This window comes from Apostichopus japonicus, chromosome 14, assembly GCF_037975245.1.
Source record: "Apostichopus japonicus isolate 1M-3 chromosome 14, ASM3797524v1, whole genome shotgun sequence".
NCBI classification, from domain to species: Eukaryota; Metazoa; Echinodermata; class Holothuroidea; order Aspidochirotida; family Stichopodidae; genus Apostichopus; species Apostichopus japonicus.
The window spans coordinates 11919065-11940389 of record NC_092574.1 but is presented as its reverse complement, the minus strand read 5'-3'; the positions used below and the strand labels follow the sequence as shown (position 1 = coordinate 11940389).

The 21325-nt window shown below is 35.5% G+C and overlaps 2 protein-coding genes and 2 long non-coding RNA genes across 15 annotated transcripts; 1 reads left to right on the top strand and 3 right to left on the bottom strand.

Annotated features, from left to right (window-relative positions):
• Positions 1-340: 340 nt before the first annotated feature.
• LOC139980274 (small ubiquitin-related modifier 3-like) lies at positions 341-5761 on the top strand. The gene is made up of 4 exons (XM_071991821.1): positions 341-483; positions 1907-1954; positions 2461-2538; positions 5200-5761. Exons 1-4 carry the CDS (start codon positions 466-468, stop codon positions 5332-5334), a joined length of 279 nt encoding a protein of 92 aa, XP_071847922.1. The 5' UTR covers positions 341-465; the 3' UTR covers positions 5335-5761.
• On the bottom strand, positions 2988-4697 carry LOC139980275 (uncharacterized). The gene is made up of 3 exons (XR_011797493.1): positions 4492-4697; positions 3839-3931; positions 2988-3411 (listed from the first exon to the last, which is right to left on the bottom strand). It is a non-coding gene; the product is annotated as an uncharacterized lncRNA (long non-coding RNA).
• Positions 5020-20231, bottom strand: LOC139980276 (uncharacterized). The gene is made up of 3 exons (XR_011797494.1): positions 20012-20231; positions 5799-5875; positions 5020-5206 (listed from the first exon to the last, which is right to left on the bottom strand). It is a non-coding gene; the product is annotated as an uncharacterized lncRNA (long non-coding RNA).
• On the bottom strand, positions 8962-19183 carry LOC139979968 (uncharacterized). Of its 12 annotated transcripts, XM_071991242.1 has the most exons (10): positions 18751-19180; positions 18204-18305; positions 17198-17323; positions 14360-14468; positions 13878-14024; positions 13176-13334; positions 11271-12163; positions 11128-11188; positions 10634-10799; positions 8962-10191 (listed from the first exon to the last, which is right to left on the bottom strand). In XM_071991242.1, exons 4-10 carry the CDS (start codon positions 14451-14453, stop codon positions 10077-10079), a joined length of 1635 nt encoding a protein of 544 aa, XP_071847343.1. In that variant the 5' UTR covers positions 14454-14468; positions 17198-17323; positions 18204-18305; positions 18751-19180; the 3' UTR covers positions 8962-10076. The 12 variants fall into 12 exon arrangements, with proteins under 12 accessions (XP_071847343.1, XP_071847346.1, XP_071847339.1 ...); XM_071991245.1 differs by having other exon boundaries at positions 13176-13198; positions 13277-13334; positions 17198-19182; XM_071991238.1 differs by adding an exon at positions 15624-15858 and having other exon boundaries at positions 17198-19180.
• Positions 20232-21325: the final 1094 nt, after the last annotated feature.

Below are 21325 nucleotides of genomic sequence, written 5' to 3'. Positions count from 1 at the left end.
TTTGCATTATCAATGGAAAACCTTGGATTATCGGTCGCAAAATCTGTAGTATCAACCGCTAAACCTAACTTGCATTACAGGTCGAAAATCCAGGTTCCTCAACGATAAACCTGTATCATCGCTCGAAAAACTTGGAATATCATCGTTGAACTTGGATTATCGTCTTTCTTACATATTCGTATTAGAGAGCATGCATCTGACATGACATTTCGCGTTTTATGCTATGAATCTAATCGACATGGATTTATCCAGATCACTTCAATATGACTACCTAAGTCTCCGCGACGACAACATAAATAATGTAATACATACGGCGCGCCATACTCTAGCACCGCGAAGATCGGATCCGACCTATGGCATGTGAAGCGGCATTGGTACTTGCTAGTGTATGCCCTGAAGACGAAGTGCGGGAAGTCAGCACGCAGTCAACCAACCGCCGGCGTTTATTTCATCTATCCTGTCAAAATGTCTGAGCAGAAAAAGGTAATGTATCACCATGCATGTGCTGTTGAGGAGTTCACCACCCAATGTGATATATGAGTCTAACTCCTACACCAAACATCGAGAACAATATTTTTTTGTTCCTTGTAAACAAAGCTAACAAAAGTTAGGCTAGGCCTAACCGATTAGTCACAATGATATAGGCCTAGGCTAGGAAGTCTATAACCGGCCGTTGGGCTCGAACATGCCCAACGGTAGGAACACGGGCCTAGTGTTACAACATGCACACAGCAGCGATCCGAAATTCGCGAATCGAAATAAGCATTTCCAGAACAATAACCTCGATTCCATGCCTTTCGGAAATATAAGTTGAACTGAAATGAATTTTCTCCAAACGCAAGGTTATTATCTAGACACAGACATAGTAACGTAGGCCTAAATGAATTCACGAAAGTAGGCACATAACATCAATGATTGAGCAATTTACTGTTTTGCTGTACTACTATAGGCGGGGGACGTGTCATTCCTCCATCGGTACATTCCGCCATAGAAAATGTGCTATTTTCGCCATAGAAAATGTGCCATTCCGCCATTAATTTGTATATGAACTATACCAAGCAACGAAAAATCCACAAAATCAGTCATTTAAACCTACAATCAGAATCGTACTTTTTAATAAACTATCAGCCTTATTTAATTCCATTTATTCAACTAACTATTATATATTTGAAGACAATCATGTATCAACACTTATGAACTTACAATTCAAACTATTCAATCAACATGTACAGTGCATCAACTCCCCAATCTTGTCTTAACTACAATTCAGGCTATCCAGCGAACCTTCACATTTGAAGCAGTGTATACTTTCCTTATCAGAGAAAGCTTCCCTGATACATTCCTGTACACCAAGGTCAAATCCATACCTTAAATGTACCTTTCCGCCATGGCCGAAAGAGTAATGGAGTATTGTCTCTCCGTTTTAGAGTAATACTAATGTTTTCTTTTTTTTTCTTCCTTTTTTTTTGTATCTGACATGAAGTGTTTTCTCTCCTTTTAAAGTACTTAATGTAAAGTATTCTACAGACTAGTTCCTTAACCATCTCTCACTACTCGAGCCCTTTAATGATCTTTGGATTCTTATGGAAAGACACTGGTACACGGCACACAGAACTGGCAAATAACGCCCAACCCTTCAACTTTAAATGGAATTGTTTAGTGGAAAATGGGGTTCAGTCCTTTCGGTCATATCATTTTTTGTATTTGTATCGCCCTAAGCATTGCCCTGTGATGAATTTAAGTTCTGGTATGACAGTATATTTTGTGAACCAATAGTTCCCGGACTCATACCGCACTGCAATTTATCATACGTGGGCTAGGCGTACATATAACCTGCGTATATAATTTTTTCTGACTTTTTTGTCAAAAATGTTACTTTCTCCAATTTGTTTTTTTTTGTCTGTAGGATGTGAAAGATGAATCAGAACACATCACCCTGAGGGTAATTGGTTCTGTGAGTATCAATCTTTCTTTGTATTAAAGACATGTAATAACATAACATCATTTACTGTAGCTTGTCAAACCATTTGCCTGCTGATCATTCCAACGTTTGACTCATTTTAGTTATTATTTAGCTATATCTAATACAACTTATGCAAAGCTGACATCATGAGGTAATGACATCAACCACAGCACTCGTGAAAATGGGATTTGAGTGATTGAATTCCTTGAAGCATTTGTGGGGATATACTTGTATTTAATTGCTCAAATTAAGCAATTTGATGCAAGACAATTTACAATTTCTGACAAGACAGTTTTGGCACCTTTAAAGTACGACTCCACGATATCATACTTGCACTATGTACTACTGTGTACTGGTTAGTAATTTCTTTTCGGTCGGTCCCGTGGTACTCGTTCCCATCACTAATGTATACTAAACAGTAGAATTTCCTGTTTACGAGTGGATGTTGTGAGAGATAATTAGTTTACCAACACCATCTTACATATTTTTTCTTGCAGGAAGGTTCAACCGTTCAATTTAAAATCAAAAGGTCAACACCCTTGAGGAAGCTGAAGAAAGCATACTGTGATAAGCAGGTATGAAAGCAGGATCGTTTTTAGTCTACCTAGCCAAATATATATATATATATATATATATATATATATATATATATATATATATATATATATATATATATATATATATAATGAAGAGGATAACATGTAATGCCTTTAAATCCAATATAATATTTAGAATAGAATAGAAATAATTACACGCTACACAAATTTTCGGACACCCTGGTCCTTCGTCAGGCGTAAAAAGAGTGATTGAAATCACGTTAGTCAACATAAGTCCCAGACTGCTCAAAGTGCTTGAACCCGGGAAAAAAAAACATATCTCTATTGAGACCCTGACAGCGTGAACGTACTTTAAGGATCAATTCGACTTCCTTCAAGTTTACAAGATGGATTATAAAACAAACAAGCAACAGTGAAGCCGTTATGGTATTGGCCTGTCTTTTTCTTCCTAATTTTGGATGATCTATTTCATCAGTCTGACTCTACTTGCTGCCAATAAACATTTTGATGTATCCATTTTATATGCGAAAGGAGTTCGTCTGCCTGAATAGATATTGTTGATACAGTTTCCGGTATTTTCTGGTCACTACGGTTACCTGGGGCTCTGTGTGTATGTGTGTGTTTTTCATCTACATGGCACAGTGCCCAAGGCATACAACTCGGGACCTGCAAAGATTGTAAAGGTCGCAATGTTTCCTGAAATCACTTCCATGAAGGTAAAACTTGAGGTTCAAGTACAGTACAGGTCCTTTAATGTGAGACAAAAAGAAATCAATTACCCAAAACCGTTCTGTCTTCCTCCAACGACTGAATCTGCGACTTCAAAGAGATAATGTCTACTTCCAGAGATTTCACTTTACAGCCCATCTGCGTTTCCAGTCTCTGTAGCTCCTAGAAAAGTATTAGAAATATGTTAAAGTATATCCAAAGTCAATGAACCTTAGTGTATGATCTCAGAATATTGGTACAAATGCTCTATTTACTTCAGAAACTGACTGTTCTAATCTTGTTGATAGGAAGCCAGTTCATACGCATTCACACACCAGTACACTCACTGTGGTCCAGTCTGTGACACAAAGGTCTGAGGTCAGATTCCTACCTTTGCCTGATGAGTCCAAAAACTGCAAAATGGGTCACACACACATAATATATATATATATATATATATATATATATATATATATATATATATATATATATATATATATATATATATATATATATATATATATATATATATGTTACCCAGCATGTCAGAAAGTAGCATGTTAGGAAAGGATGTTAAAACAGACATTATTTATTAGGGTTTATAACTGACCTCAGTTTTACTCTGCAGCTGGTCCTGCAGTAGGTGCATTTCTTTGTTTTGCTGGCCGTCATGTCGCTTCTGAGATATTTCTATTCCTTCCAGCTGTAAGAGAAAGAGATGGATTTGTATCATTCAGTGAACTCATGGTTACTAATCTTCAATCTTCACTTGGAAAGTTGGAATTAGTCTACATGAGTTGTTACACAGGTTTTTTTCTTCATGTTCAGTGTAATTGTAAATTCTCTAAAGCCAAACAGTTAAAGGGGGCATATTGCATTAGTTACAGCCGAATGTCACTGCCTGAACAGTTGTGTGTAATAAATATAGGCCACTTTTCAGTAGGCGCTGTATACCAAGCACACATTCTGTACATCGTAAAGTAAAGGAAGTTGTAATTGCAAAAGTTAACTTACAAGATCACTTTTAAAGGATGAGATGAAGCAAAAAGTTTAGTCTGGAAATGCTTAGTTCCAACAAAAACAGGAACATTCCAAGTGCAAGAAATGTTTCTCTAGCTATTACAGTTTTCGGATTATCTACCTTTCTGCATATTTAAATGAACAAATGCCTAACATGTAGGAGTCTAGAAGTATTGATACATCTATAGTCTAGATTCTAGACTATAGATGTTAGTTTCTATCGCTAAAGGTATAATCTGTTACCTTAGCTTTCAGGGTGTCTCTTGCTTTGGTAGTGTCAAGCAGTTGTTTCTCGGTTTTGGCCAGAGTTGCCTGTATTTCAGTCTTTTCTTTTAGTGTTCTCTGAAGATTACCCTCCAGTCTTGTAACTTCATCTTTCTCTTGCTGCCGTTGACGATCCAAGTAAGCCTGGTATTTGACCAGTCTTTGTACTTATCAAAGCAAGGAAAATAAAGTGTACACCAAGATCATGTTGTTTACGTAACATAATCCACAAAGATCTAGCTCTTCAAATATGCCACAACAATTGAATCATGGTCATCAGAGATAAATGATTAAGATTGAAAATGTAGAGAATACTAAACATTTTGCCACATGTATATCTATGATTTAAAACCTGTACTGCAATAAGTTTGGAGTATATATAGACGGAGAACTTGGTTTTATGATTTTCCGTAGTACTAGAAGTCGGAAGTTACCCACTAAATGTTATCAAATTTCTGCAGAAATGGACAAAATCAATCTAAAGTAAATGTGTTGGAAATATTAACAACAAAGGAACTTTGCAAACTTGTTCACTTTGTTCTAGATGTTAATTGAATTCTGAAATACATTTTACCACCAGGTAACAAACTTATTTGACAAGTTTTCTTCTAACCTCTGATTCCAGTTCCTTGAGTCTTCTGTCATATTGACTGCGAGAAACTCTCCTCTTTGTTTGTGTAATTCCAGATGGAGGCTGTGGAGCAAATAAAGATGCATGTTCCAAAATCCAGACATTTCAACAACAGCAGTCTTACATCAGCTCTGACATCAATTGTCAGTAATAATCACAATTCTCATTTATCTCTACTGCTCACTTTTTAAAAACTAGAATGTCAGTCAGACCATGGAGTGGCATAGAAAGTAAGACACACATGATCCTTCTCCTCCCCCCTCCCATTGCCAAAGTTCTGTCACCTCTAAACTGACATTAATAGTAAGTTATCAGCAGTTATTTATTTTTTATATATATTAGTTCATATATAAGATGATAAAGATATCTAGATAGGACTTGTGCTTCTTTTATCATGCCACTCCACATCGATGGGCACATCAGAAACGGCTACTGAACTAAAATGAGGGTAAATAATTACACTTAAATAAGCAGAAAGAAACTACTTTTCTATTTGAAACTACTTTTCTATAAGAAACTACTTTGCTATTTTGGGAAGAGCTTTCATGCCTCTCCTGATAGAGTAAGTAGAGAACCTGGCTGTGTTAAACAAATTCATTACAAAAAACATCCAAAGTTGTGTGACAATGCATTATTTGATTTATGCTTCACTTACGAGAGACTCAGTAGATGATACTTTTCTTAAAGGTGACATGAACAACAATGTGTTGTTAAGAGACTTTGGTGCCAGATCTAAAGAGAAAATGAGAATAAACAGTATTTAACAGGCGCACTGTGTGGACAAAGTATACAAGGAAAATGTATCGGACCAGTACTGCATCGCAAAGATGCCAGTCGATCAAGTTGCTATGTAAGTGTGGATATACATGTGTAAAACAAGAACCGATCAAGTAATTAAACTGAGACAAATTTCAGAGCCTACATAGCTGCGGAACAACAACTTGAACACTATATTATTCCCATACAAAATATTACCAAAGGCCACAAGAAACTTATAACATGTTTCATTGCTCCAGTAACAAACACTATATTATTCGCATATATATTACCAAAGGCCACAAGAAACATGTTTCATGGCTCCAGTAACAAACACTATGTACAATATATAATCAAAGGCCACAAAAAACACATGAACATGTTTCATTGCTTCAGTAACATACTACAAAAACTATACTGTAGATGTAAGGGAAATGTTCAATGTAATTTAATATTTGAAAGCTTTCATCACTAATAGGCACTGTACTAGAATCTACTGCAGGTCTACTAAGGTAGGCAGCTACAGTAGGTACTGCACAATCAGTGTACATCCCGTACAAGCACCTAGTTAAGCCTCGCCTTCCACCAAAAACACAAACAACACATTAACATGTTTCATTGCTTCAGTAACATAATGTAAGGGAAATGTTCAATGTAATTTAATATTTGAAAGCTTTCATCACGAATAGGCACTGTAGGGCAGGTCCAAGCTATTGTATCCCTAGAAGCCAAATTTCAAACTTTACTGAAGCACCCTAAATTTGGTGTCATGTTAAAGCTGAATTATTGAAGTTTCAGATTTTCATAATTTTTTTTAATTGTTTTGCCTATTCGAACAATTACAGCCGACTAATTTGCATAAATTCAAATTGCAGTGTGACGTACGGGACATTTGGAATACTATTTCCCTGCCAGCAATATGAACTTATTGAATATAAGTTATGTGGGACATGATACAACATTCCTTCCAATAATTTTGACATATGTTTAGGGCTTCATCAATTAAATATGCTAATTAGCTAGTGTCCAAATACTGATGTCCCATACGTCACAATTTTCAGCACTTTTTTTTCAAGTTTTGATATGGACGAACAATTTTTTTTTGGTGATATTCTGTAAAGATCTAATTAAGAACATTGTTCAACAAAATCCATCCCAAAAAAATAGAAAAAAATATTCACAGCAAATCTAATTATCAAAATTAAAAATGTGACGTACGGGACAAAATGTGACGTACGGGACATAGTGTGGGGGAAACCCTGTATTTATACATAATAAACATGCATGGGCTCCAATGGGGACCTTTACTGGAAACCTTCCAATGCTTACACATTTATTTTGTTGAAAGATGGTAGTTGCAACTTATAATCCCTGCATGCCTGAAGAGCACAACATGGCTTCAAATAAACCATTGACTGATGACCACCAACGGCCAGGTGTTGTTCAATATACTGTCGGAAGTCAATTGTGTGTGTGTGGGGGGATACAGAATCATCTACAATGCTATTCAACATTGACATTGAATGAGTATTTGGTCTGGTAACCAGTATTAGGTCTATAGAGTTTTCTTTGTCGTACTAGTTTCATAGATGGACATTATGTGGACCTTACTGTGGACATTTTGATATGTTTTGAATGGGATGGATCATATTTCAACTTGAGGGTCAATAGTGGGGAGTATGATACAGTGTTGTACAGTATATACAGTATACCAAAACAGTTTTGCACCAAAACTTTGCATCTTGAATCATTTGTGGTCTAACAAAGCTAGAACTGATGTTATGAGTATTTGGTCTGGTAACCAGTATTAGGTCTATAGAGTTTTCTTTGTTGTACTAGTTTCATAGATGGACATTATGTGGACCTTACTGTGGACATTTTGATATGTTTTGAATGGGATGGATCATATTTCAACTTCAGGGTCAATAGTGGGGAGTATGATACAGTGTTGTACAGAATATACCGGAAACAGTTTTGCACCAAAACTTTGCATCTTGAATCATTTGTGGTCTAACAAAGCTAGAATTGATGTTATGAGTATTTGGTCTGGTAACCAGTATTAGGTCTATAGATTTTTCTTTGTTGTACTAGTTTCATAGATGGACATTATATGGATGTTACTGTGGACATTTTGGTATGTATTGAATGGGATGGATCATATTTCAACTTCAGGGTCATAAGCGGGGAGTATGATTCAGTGTTGTACAGTATATACCGAAACAGTTTTGCATCAAAACTTTGCATCTTGAATCATTTGTGGTCTAACAAAGCTAGAATTGATGTTATGAGTATTTGGTCTGGTAACCAGTATTAGGTTTATAGAGTTTTCTTTGTTGTACTAGTTTCATAGATGGACATTATGTGGATGTTACTGTGGACATTTTGGTATGTTTTGAATGGGATGGATCATATTTCAACTTGAGGGTCAATAGTAGGGAGTACGATACAGTGTTGTACAGTATATACCGAAACAGGTTTGCATCAAAACTTTGCATCTTGGATCATTTGTGGTCTAACAAAGCTAAAATTGATGTTATGAGTATTTGATGAATGTGTAGAGTAGATTTATACTTTACGCATTCCATGTTTTATGTAGTGGAATGATCTCACAAGTACACACTGTAAAAAATTTCTCTGTATATTTACAAAAGAAAAGCTTTTAATTAGTTTCCATCTGTTTTTTCATCAGTGTACAACAGCAACTGTAAATGCACAACTACGGTTTGTGTAGAAACAGATTCATTTCTATTTATTCAGGTAGAATTTTATGTGGCAACATGGAAAAAGTGATGTAAAATTCAAAATACTTTATGTATATTGGTCAAACTTTTTTCGTTTCTAGACAGAATGTTTCCGTTAATTTACCAAATAACAGTTTGTATACACGGTAAAAAGTTGTGATTGAAAGTAAAAATTATGTATTCAAATGAAGCTGCTATATGTTGCTAAAGTAATTTGTGATCCTGGGCGAATCCTATGTGGAGAGGAATTTGTTGTACATGAAAGAGATTTAGATGAAAAAATAAACGTTATACCAAGAGGAACACATTGAGAGAGTCAAATTTACCAAACACACATATCTTTATTTACCAACATGCAATCTTGACAGGTGTTTTAGACTTTTAGGATAACATCATATACAGCAAATGTGGAATTAGCACTGCAAACAACAATATAACAATATATTACACTAACATGAACAGTTTAGATACCATTGAAAAACAGGGATAAAGTGTGAATTTGTCTACCAGTGCGTTGAAAAACAGTAATATTATCATACTGCTACTAAACTATCTCAGCATATTAATCTGGACTTTCCAGATGATATTAGACTTCCAAAGGTAAATACTATTTAAGCAAGATTGATAAATGCTGAATAGCAGGGGGTCAATTTACCTTATGAACCTACCAAAGTGTCTAGAATGAAAGAGCAACGACTAAAAAATACTATTCTATGACACACTAAAGAAATAAGAAACAAAACAATAACATGAACCTGGAAACCACTTAAGTTGCATTGAAACTGAACCTGAAACAAAAAGCTATTAACAGTGTGAAACTCAAATACTACTTATGCTTAGAGTACTTAAAAGGATTTCTTCTAGTAAAAATACTTTGTTTCGAATGAGTACAGTTGCTACTCTTGGAAATAAGCTTTACTGCTATCAGAACAACTCCCAAATCAATAGAAAGAAAAAAGAAAACAGTTAGATTGATGGTCAATGTCAAAGTGATGAAACTTCCATTGAAATGCTCAGGCACACTGGGATATTTTTTTGCTAAAATGAACCTTTTCCAATATATAGAACAATCAGAAAATCTACTTGACAGTGCTCAAATTTGGGATATTTTTATATAATTACATCCAACTTGTACAGAAAAAGCTACGAGGTTGTTCTGTACAGAATCATATTTTGTATTTAAGAAAATACAATGTTTGGTTAAAAGACTTCTGAAGCAAGCAGATTACCTTATTGTTTATTAAGTATTTTAAAAATCAACTTTAAGTTACATTGTAACATGAACCTGTAAAATTTAGTGATTTATAGCAGAATAGTTCACAGAGTCAGCGCTTTTGAAATGGAGGTATCATTAAACAAAACAAAAAAGTATACAGCATTAAACAAAATTAAATGCAGTTAACTCAAGTAGCTTTTGGCCACATTCACTGCATATCTCACTCTCTACTTTCCTTCATCCGCTCACAAAGAGAAGTTACTTTCGGATTTATACACCATCTGTAAGATTTCTTTGCCCTAGACCCTCTCCCTGGATCAATCTCGAACAGTATTCTGTAGGGTATAATTTGAAACAAGTTTCATGAGTCCAATCTATCCTTGTTTACCAAAAACATCCTAGTGCTTAGAAACTAAATTAAATCAAATTTGGTAAAAGTATCCCCAAAATTAGTAAAACTTCACATAAAAGTTATATATATATATATATATATATATATATATATATATATATATATATATATATATATATATATAGTAAAAGTTTTTATCTGTTTTATTATGTATAAACTGTTGTAATTTGCATGCCGTGACAGGTGCAATGAAAACATTTAATGTTGCACAACATTTGTTGGCATTGACACTGACATAAAGCTATTACTGAACAAACTGAACATGACTTTACAGTTCTTCTTGCAGGATCTCAACAAGATGGAGGAACTGTAGTTTGAATGCACCTCCTTTGTTAATCTGTCAAGAAACTAGGTTTAAACTGTACCTCTGTATGTATTCCATGGTTGCTTGAACCTCTGTGGGATAGCATATGTTGAACACATAGTAGCTCATGAACAACATCTTCAACGCAGCAATAATGGATGTAGGATACAGCAGAGGTTCCCGATCAACTGTTATTGCCATTCTGTTTCTAAGAAATGGATTGCAACCTGTTACATAAAAACAAAAGCATTTTTTATTAATATCTTAAAGTATAAAGATCCATGGATTATAATTTTGAAAGCAATTTCTTTCAGAAATTATGCAAGAGTAGCCTGCAAGTAAAACTATTGCACTCTGGATTAATCCTAGTGGTCACCGTGACGCACTTCACCACAAAAAAAGTCAAACCTGATGATCTAGTGCATAGATATGTGAGACCAATCATAGTCTTAGGATAGAAATAAAATGGAAAGAAAAATTTGATTGCATTGTATGTGCAAATGGATATGACTGAAAGGATATGCAGTAAATCTTGTAATTAGTCATCATACTCACCAGCATATACCACACACGGTGACGGTAGATCAGTTTTGAAAGTAGAAAAGTCAGCATCCTCCTGAAACAGTGTAAAACATAAAGATTATATCCGAAGATAAGTTTTTAAGCCAGGACTAACTATTAAAAATAGGTAGACATACCTCTACTTCTTTGAACATCACATCTTTGTCTTCTCCAAAATATTCGCAAAGCATAAACACTGCTGCGAGGGTGACACACTGCTCGTTTTCTTCAGACTCTTTTGCCTCTTTAATCTTCTGTTGCCACTTTTTTGAGAATTTGCCCTGTTTTGTATCACAAAGAAATTTGTAGAGGGGGCCCACTTTCTTTGTCAAGTTGTTCTGAAATGTTTTATAAGAGGTGCTTGTAAGCTCGTAGAAATGGTTGTCATAGAAGGGTGTCAGAAACAGATAAGGCCATTCTTCTCTCAGCTCACACAATGGTTTTGTTGGTTTTTTGTTGATTTCAAACCGCTGAGTTACATATGTTGCTTTCATCAGGTTGCCAACCTTGTTAGCATTTTGGCTTAGTTTGGAAAATTCAGTTTTCAAAATTTTACGCTTTTCTTCTTGACTTTCCTTGGTTTCACCACGAGGGAGATTGCTTGGTTGCCAATTTGTGCAGCCATATGATTCTTTTAAGTCTACACCCTTCCTCTTACGTCCACTAGTACCTGGTGCATACAGATCACTGCGGATATTACTTTTTGATTGCAGTCTCATGCTAGGGTGGTTGTAATATGCATTTTCGATGAGACAAGCAAATGAATCAACTCCATTACCCAGTTCTGTAGAAAATGAATCTGGTGACAACGCTACTACACGTAAAGCAAAATCTCTGAATACCCTTCTTCCAGAGAGGTGTTTTGCGATCATTTGGTCTGCAATTGCTTTCGCTGCCCCTCTCTTTTCGCTGGGCAAAGGTGGTTCTTGCATTCTTAGACTGTTCCTAAACATATGTGAGAAAGTAGGTAACGCGATGTCATGAGTCGTCTGTCCTGGTGTTGTTTCACATCTTGGGCTCTCGTCCTTATCTGTAATTCAAACCAGAAAATTAATTGACGTAGTGATTATTTGCCACTATAAGGAGCAATTGCGAATACAAGATTCCCAACTCAGCTGATCAGAAATACAAGGGCATATTGCAGCATTGACTGATGTGCCTCTACATAAAAAATTGAGTTTCCATCACTGACTTTCGCCTAGACTGTTAAGTATATACCTGATATGACTTTTAACCTCCACGAAAAACAATACATATAATTAATGGGATATCTTAATAACAAGTGTGAAGATCAAGTTACTCTGACTTTTTGAGATATCAAGTACACAAGCCAAGGTGTCACACACAGACACACATGCTATCATCACCGAACATAAACCTTGCCTTCAGCAGGGAATCAACACAGAACATAATGTTTAACCAGGCCTACATGGAAATGTAAGAACTAATTAACTTTGTTAATTTTATTTTGTGAACTTCGTTACAGGTAAGTAAAATAAACTAATGCAATTATATTCATTGTATTCATTTATTCACTCATAAATTCAGTTTTGGGTGACGTCATGTAAAAAAGTCTGATGAACAAGAATTTTTGGATTATGTACAAGGGGAAGGTTAAAAAAGTAGGAGAAAATAGGAGTCACTTGAAAGCAGTGGGTAACACAATCTGACTGCATTGTAAGGAGATTATTTGGACTTGTTAAGCCAGTTAAAATGCTACTACACTCTAACTAACCAAAGTATCACATTTCAAAGTTTGTATTGACTTGTTTTAACATGTCATCGTTCCTGCAAACTCACCAAAATATTTTCAAGATAACGAGAAGCTTTAGGGTGAGGTAATAATTTACATATAAAACCTTATCATAGGGTACCCTTTTACAGGCAATATGACATAGCCCAATGAGAGGGAGATATGAAGAAAGAGCAAGGGAGCTAACGGTTACCAAAGGTGGAACAATGAGGCATAAAATGATGCCTTTGTTTTTATGTTAGTCTGTTCATACTACGTCTGTATACACAAATTCAATAGTTACACTTACCAGATACATTGTTGTACAAAGGAGATGAATCAGGTAGTATAATTGTGTCACTGGCTGACAAATCACTGTTGCTTGACTCAAGCTCTGATACATATGTCAAATCAAACGATGATGGCAATGACATGGAAACAGATGGTGACTCGGCTAGACTTGAGATTTCTGAATATTTCAATCAAGAGCAAAAACAATACCATATTATTTACTAATAACAATATTCTGTATACTTTGTGATAGGCTAGTGACAGTTGCTGAAGGAGGCCAGTTTACTCAGGAAGTGAAACCAAGAAAGGAATAGGCAGACACAACAATCAGAGACAGTATAATAAATGTGTGTTTGATGATAACTGAAAATTTGGAATTATTGGAATTTTCCTTAAAATTTTTGGGGAAATGGTAATAAAGCATATTTGTATGAACATGAATGGTAACATAATATTTAAGCAATGCCCACTCCAAATGTGAATGTTACCTTGTGTTTCTCAACAAATTTGACTTGACTGTTGAAGCTATTAGCAAACACTGCTAGCAAAATGATCTGAGATTTGATAATTATGTTAACAATTGATAGCCTCTCTAGAAAGTCCACCATTTTTATTCTTATTGCACAGGGCAGGGGCAAGTTCTCTCTAATTATTAAAAGAAGGATAATGTTTGTTTGTTCAGAAGAATCAGCTGCATGAGTACTTCAAGGAAGCAACTTACTTGTTGTAAAATCCTTTCCTACTGGAACAAATGTAAACACTGGCACACTGGACAAGTCCCTAGCAGCAGTTAATCCTTCTTCATCATCTATCTCAGTACCATCTGGCAAGCACAGTCTCCCTTCAGGACAGTTTAGCTTTTGCTTTACTGAAATAAATGTAAGGGAATTTAACTTCAACAGTACAAATACATCTTGAAAAATATGAATATTGTATTTCATAAATGAAATTAGGCTTCAACATTTAAGTTTCTACCAGTTTTGATGAAAAAAAATTAAATTGCACTTGATCGAGGTAAAAATGTATGTAAATAAATAAATAAATAAATGAGAAATAAGTGGTGCTTGGGTGTGCAACAAACCTTCATAATATAGAGTCCTGGGGAAAAATGATAGATTATCTTATTATTGATTTCTACACTCCTACACAGTGGTATAGAACTAACTTTATTTTATGGAAAATAAACATAGATGTTTAACCCACCTTTCTCCATAAGTTCACTGAATGTTTTAGCAGTAACAAGTTTCTTCACAGTCCCATCCAGGCTCCAAATTTTGCAAGCTGTTTTCTCCTCCATTATTGTTCAGAGCATCTACAGAATTTAAAACTTATCTTATAAATGCCTATTACGATAGACTGTTAAGTTCATCAGCATTGCTACTTACATTTATGCATTTTTGCATCAGTGATACATTTCTCAAATTTAGTGCGTTTCATTCAGTACTAGGGCACATTATGGCATGTTTCAGAACAATATAGGGGGAACCATTAAAGCTGTAAGTTTGCAAAGGGTAGTAATCAGTAACATTTTTAGCCAAAACAATGTTATATTTACATGCTCCAAGGTCTTCATCAACAATCTTGGTATCAAGTTTGTAACAACCAAGTGCAGCATCATACAAACATCCATTGGGTTTTAGAACAAAGTACACAGATGTTTTTTCCACATTAGAATGGTGCAAGTTTGTCAGAAAGATACATATCAATTCTCCAACTTCCAGTGATTTACCAGAACAACTTGTCACTAATAGTTGGCCTTTGACATAGTCCGTTCCATACAAATTTACTTCATAGCATATATCCACATTTGTAGATGTTTCTAGATCTTTGCAAGATTTGAAAGCTTGTGATAATGCCTCACTATAAAGTTCAACACTGAATTTCAAAGCTTTTTTAGCCACAACTTCAGGGGCAAATATCTGACCAGCACTATAAGCAGCTTGCAAGAACTGATGTCTTGTACTAAGGGTTTTAGTGGGGTTTTTAAAATTCTTTGCAGATGATGAAACCCGAGTAAAGTATTTGTGCTTACTTTCATAACGGAGTGTCCATACTTTCATTAAGGGCCCAAACTGTGTTATTAGCCTTGGGTAATGCAGAAGGTAATGGTGTTTAGGCCGGATACGTTTATTTGGGAATAACCTTTGCCTTGATTGCAGATAAATATGTATCAAGTCCTGGAGGTACTGAAGCTGTTTCTTTGAGATTTTGGGGGCACAAACTAGTTCAACTACTTCCCTCAGAGTAAGGACTGTTTGCCAAACTTCATCAGTGTAATCTTCAATCTTATCAACTATGATGACAGGTAATAACCTAAGGAAATTCCAGTTTTGCACTGCATGTCCTGACAGTTTTTCTGAAGTATAGTTGCCTTTAACTTTGGTTGGCTTATCAAAGGAATCTTTACCTTTGTACTTGAAATCATGAATTCTTTTATTTAACAAATCTATGCTGAACCATTTCTTACTTCGAATAAAGAACATCAAGAAGAGGTGAAGATCATAAGAGACAACTCCTTCAAACAAATCGTGAGCTAGACAGGGTGGTAGACCGGGTCCACAAACATGAAAACTTTTCATGACATTAAAGGGAGAGTCAAACTGAACTCCTAGATAGTTGGGCAGGTTGTCATTTTTTAAGCTTTCTACACATGCTGTATAGTTTTGTTTTGTCCTCTCTTCCGCCTGCAGTAATATGTTTTCCTGGAAAGAAGACGTCAGAGTCAAGCAATACCTGCATAAATATTTAGCAGAACTAAAGTTTTGCATAAAGCCACCTATAGCGTGGGAACCTAAGTTATCACCTGAAATGAATGCAACTCCTCCAAATACATTTTCACCAAGGCCAATATCAATACCAGTACTTTCAAGTTCTTGAATGTCATCTATCAGTCTTTTAAATACTTTTTTTGCACCAAAACATTTAAAATATTTTTCCTTGCAAAGTGAAATTAGTTGAATCTGGTCTATCTTAGAACGGTTATAGGCGTACAGGTTACCAAGGGTCATATATGTTGCCAAAACTTTGTGTTTCGTTCGAGCAGCTCCCAGAGGATTAACAATTTCAAATGCATCTTGGAACAATAGTAGAATAATTTGTCTCCTATTTTCGAAGAAAGCATTATTTTGAAAACAGGATCCATCTGTGAAATCTGTGTAAACATCAGAGTTTGTGTTGATTTTAGGATTTAAAAATTGGTCTAGGATAGACTTATCTCTAAACAGTTGCTTGAGTGTGCTGATTATTGGGACATAATGTAAATAGCTGTCATTATGTTCGTTATCCTTTCCTAGATAAACTTCCACAGGGCTAATTACATCAAAATGTTCTTTGTAGAACTCATTTCTTTTATGAGCTGATGTAAATGATCCTTTCGTTTTCTCATATGCACACTTCAAGGCAGTATTTGACTGAATTTCACTCACGATATCTTCAATAACATGTTCTGGAATATCTTTAGACTTCAAAATTTGTTTCAATTCTGTATTCCTCATGCTTTCTAACATATCAAAAATATCCCCTATGTTTTCAATTATATACTGCAAAGTAGAATTTGGAACAACAAATTTTGCATGGAGGTTTAAGTACAAGAGTGCAATATTTTGAAGAAACAATTTGTGACTAATTCCCTCATCTTCAGAATCATTTTCATTGGTAATTGTTGTTTCTGGAATATCATGGTTAGCAATTTCTTCATCATGTTTATTTTGAAGTAGTTCACATGCAGAGCTTCCTGCAATTGTTGCAGTAAAGTCATCTACAGTAGATTGATGATTCCTGGAGATATGACATCTTAAAGCATTTTTTGAGGAGAATTTGTTGGGGCAATATTCAAATGGACAAGAAACTTCGAAACCATTTTCTAGATGCCCTATAAGGTGTTTTTTTTAAATCTGCAAAATTAGAGCAAGTTTGTCTGCAAAACTGTAAGTTACAATGCAATTGTACATCTAACAGTCTATCAAATTTTCTTTTGCGTGTTTCAATACCATCTTCTCTATGGTCACAATAGAAGTGACTTTTCAAAGCTGAGTAACTCACAAAAATTCTGTTGCAATTTTCTTCAGGACACGTAAATTGAAAATTTGGTTGATTTTGATGAAGCCTGTAGTGACACATCTGTCTATGCGGAGTATCAGAGTGAACACCACATGAACAAGTAACCATCTGCAAGAGAATAAAAACATATGGAAATTAAAACCTTTCAGAAATGGGTCAGGCTCTCCAACAATACATTACAAATCCGGTGCCCCTGACTATTCCATCTCAGGTTTAGCCGAAGCCTATCCTATGAAAGGAAAACAAACAAACACTTTTTGGTTACATATATAGTGACAGATGACAAATCTTATCAGTTAATACTGTAAGTAGGTTACAGTTTAGCATAATTCATAACACCCACAATCAACACATTCATGCTAAGATCAGGTTAGTATAGCATACAACAGTGCATACATCAACTGTTCATGATACTTAAAGTAGGCTAGGGGCAAATAGCAGCTCAGGCACAGTTCTGGATGGGTGGGGGGGGGGGGGAGGAGGGCTAGGAGGTAGACTTTGCCTGTAATTTTTTTCTAGCTGGCAATACTCACAATTCCCCTTTACAATGAAATTTCCTTCAGGAATTTTTTGTATAGTTAACTTCCACATAAGCCCTCTCCCACTCAAACATACCTATAAATACTAAATTTCCAGTTCAAACATCTTTGGTTCTTGTGATATCGTGTTTATACGCCAAGGCATCAAATGACAGGCACATAGTACATACAGGGTTTCCCCATTGCATGCAGTAGCATCCTTCAGAATTGAACAAGGAATAACAAATGGTTTTACCGACCAATAATTAGTTTTCAAAAATCAGCGAGAAAAACAAAACAAGTTGTATTAGTAAAATTCTGATTGATCACTGGAAAAACGTGATTTATCAGACAAAAAACCTATTTTATTGATCGATGATCTATTTTAGTGATAGACCATGCTAGTATTGGTAAAAAAAAGAGTTTGTTAACCATAAACCTAGCCTAGATTGTTCATTTCTGAATTTTACCATTTGGCGTGCCATAGGGGACTGCACGACTCCCCCAAGATTCAGGACAGGGGACTGCACGACTCCCCCAAGATTTAGTGTAAGCCGATCGGGGGCTTCAAACTAAACAGTAAAAGTGATATCAAGAAATTTCCTAAGATAATCTATGTTACATAGTAAAGCATAGACACTGATTGGAGACCAGTGTCTAGGCTGCGTTATATCATAGCCAATAGAAACGATACCGCGAAAGAATGAGTGTAAGCTTAGGTTTGGTATGACTGTCAAAACAGCTACGACGATATGTTAGAAGTAAGCGATCGTATATGCTCGCCTAACAAAGAACTGCCATAGCATCTTGTGCTAGTATGCACACAATGGACCGACAGAGAGCTGTGCTGTCGGCCTAGCCTACTTGCTTTGCCGCTTATTTCAAAACAAACAAACCAACAAACGAACGTTTAATAAATGCTTACGTAAAAAATAACAGTTTCATATGACACAATTCACTATAGTTGCACTCATGTTAGATTAAAAAGGACTGAAAAGCTTTGAAATCATAACTTACCGTAATTACAGCGGTTTCGGACCTTCGGTGCGCGCCCAGCGTTATTCAACTGTAAGTAGTGTACAAAGGTCATTTACAACTTTGCGACACAGTTGTTAACTTTACTATTTCGGAAAAACTCGTTGATTGCGTAAGACTAAACGTATATGCTACTTTCTATCATTCCAACAACATGTAAAATACGGTTCTCGTTTTATGATGCAAGATTTGGTGTAACGTTTTCGCGGTCACTTCGACCGCATAATGAAAACTTTGATCGAGCCTGATACTTTTGTTCCGACACAGCAGTTGATGTATTGTTATGAAGATTTTGTTCCCATATACAGAAAATGTTGTTACAATACATTTTGTAAATGGACAACATTTTTTTTTAACAACATGATTAATTTCAGTAGATGAACGGTGTAAAGCTGTAATATCATAGACATTTTTTACAGTGCAGTCACTGCTCTTTTCGATCCCCGAAAGAAGGAAATATGGCAGTAAATGACCAATGACATTGTTCTGGCATATCCAAATGAATGATTTTATGTAGAAATCAGCTTGTTATGGTATATTCAGGAATAAAACTATGAGTTTTCATAGTCAATTTTTATTTGAACAAATTGTCCCGTACGTCACAGGACAATTTTCATTTGTGTAATCACTGAACTGGAATGGCTTCATATTTTTTTCTAATTTGTTACAGTTTAGCCCTTGGAAGGTTAGGCTATTCACTAGTTAAAACAGCGTGATCACTGCCTTCCTAATTTCATAGGGATTTCAGCTTTGCTCTTTAGTAAAAAAAAATCACAAAATTCTCTGGTCCCGTACGTCACACTGTACAGTAATTAAGATGGGACCTAATTAAAGCAAGTGTAGGAAATCTTCATGAGTTTGTAATAAAGTAGCAGCAATAACAAATATGAAAACCTGAAAAAATTTCTGGAAAATAGATTTTTTATAACTTTTAGACACATTTAAGTCTCTGAAATGTCCCGTACGTCACAGTGCAAATAGCTTGGACCTGCCCTGTACTAGAATCTACTGCAGGTCTACTAAGGTAGGCAGCTACAGTAGGTACTGCACAATCAGTGTACTTCCCGTACAAGCACCCAGTTAAAGCCTCGCCTTCCACCACATACTGTATAAGTCTGCCATAGGTGAACAACCTGGAACTTAAGTTTTAAACTTGAAAGAAACAAATTTCTGGTTGCCTGAGGGGGCATGAAGAAAAGCATGTGGTGCATCCCTGCCCAGAAGCCTTAGGTGTAAACTGTACCTTTTGGCTCCTTGAATCGCTCAGTAGTTGGCAAAGCCACACCCTGTGGCTTAGCTGATGCACTGACATTGTACTGGTCTGGGGCAGGGGTTGTATCTACAAACAAACAGAACCAATTGTTGAATATCAGGGCTGCTTAGGAAGGTGTACAATATATTATATATTTAACATCTCCTTTCAAAATAGGCCTACAATCACAACTGGTTACTCGCTATTCACACTGGTCAGTAAGACTGTCAGCTGTCAGTCAATTTCTTCATTCTGCAGTTTAATGCGCGCAGTGCTCACATTTTGTTGCCTTGGGCTTCGCGCAAAAAAATCGAAAAAACTAGCGTCGGGTTCATGCGGCCCCTCCTTCATCATAACCATTCCATGTGACCTCGATCCTCTGAAAAAAGGTTGGACAACCTTGGTATATACAAAGAAAAAAACGAACTAAAAGCTTACAAGAGTTGACCAAAAAAAGGGACATTTCAATGAAACGAACAGAAAACACACAATAAGTGATACGGTACAGGGAGATGAAGAGACAACAAAAAATTAGTCAACAAAATGATAAGAAGGGAGACGGTGCTATAGTAACTGAATTCCCTCGATCTTATACTGCATGTTGTCTAACTACAATATCAGTGATGAAACTATGCAAGGGTGGAAACATAAAAAATATGCACAAAGATCTATATTTTCTTCTCCTGTCCTAAACTGGAATAAGGCCACTGAGATACTGACATTTTGAACACGACATTTGGCTAGGCAGTATCTCCTTTATATATATATATATATATATATATATATATATATATATATATATATGGGCAGGTCCAAGCTATTGTATCCCTAGAAGCCAAATTTCAAACTTTACTGAAACACCCTAAATGTGGTGTCATGTTAAAGCTGAATTATTGAAGTTTCAGATTTTCATAATTTTTAAAAATTTTTTTGCCTATTCAAACAATTACAGCCAGCTAATTTGCATAAATTCAAATTGCAGTGTGACGTACGGGACATTTGGAATCCTATGTCGCTGCCAGCAATATGAACTTATTGAATATAAGTTATGTGGGACATGATACACCCTTCCTTCCAATAATTTTGACATATTATGTTTGGGGGTTCATCAATTAAATATGCTAATTAGCTAGTGTCCAAAAACTGATGTCCCGTACGTCACAATTTTCAGCACTTTTTTCAAGTTTTGATATGGAGGAACAATTTTTTTTTTGTGATATTCTATAAAGTTCTAATTAAGAACATTGCTCAACAATATCCATCCCAAAAAAATTGAAATAATATTCACTGCAAATCTAATTATCA

Excerpts from the sequence above, each read along its gene's own strand:
- LOC139979968 (XM_071991238.1), bottom strand. The coding sequence starts at position 14,453 with ATGGAGGAGAAAACAGCTTGCAAAATTTGGAGCCTGGATGGGACTGTG. Across the intron at positions 14,025-14,359 it reads CAGTGAACTTATGGAGAAAG|TAAAGCAAAAGCTAAACTGT; the intron begins GTGGGTTAAACA and ends CATTTATTTCAG. Across the intron at positions 12,164-13,175 it reads TTTGTACAACAATGTATCTG|ATAAGGACGAGAGCCCAAGA; the intron begins GTAAGTGTAACT and ends TTTGAATTACAG.
- LOC139980274 (XM_071991821.1), top strand. Across the intron at positions 1,955-2,460 it reads CCCTGAGGGTAATTGGTTCT|GAAGGTTCAACCGTTCAATT; the intron begins GTGAGTATCAAT and ends TTTTTCTTGCAG. Across the intron at positions 2,539-5,199 it reads AAGCATACTGTGATAAGCAG|ATGGAGGCTGTGGAGCAAAT; the intron begins GTATGAAAGCAG and ends GTGTAATTCCAG.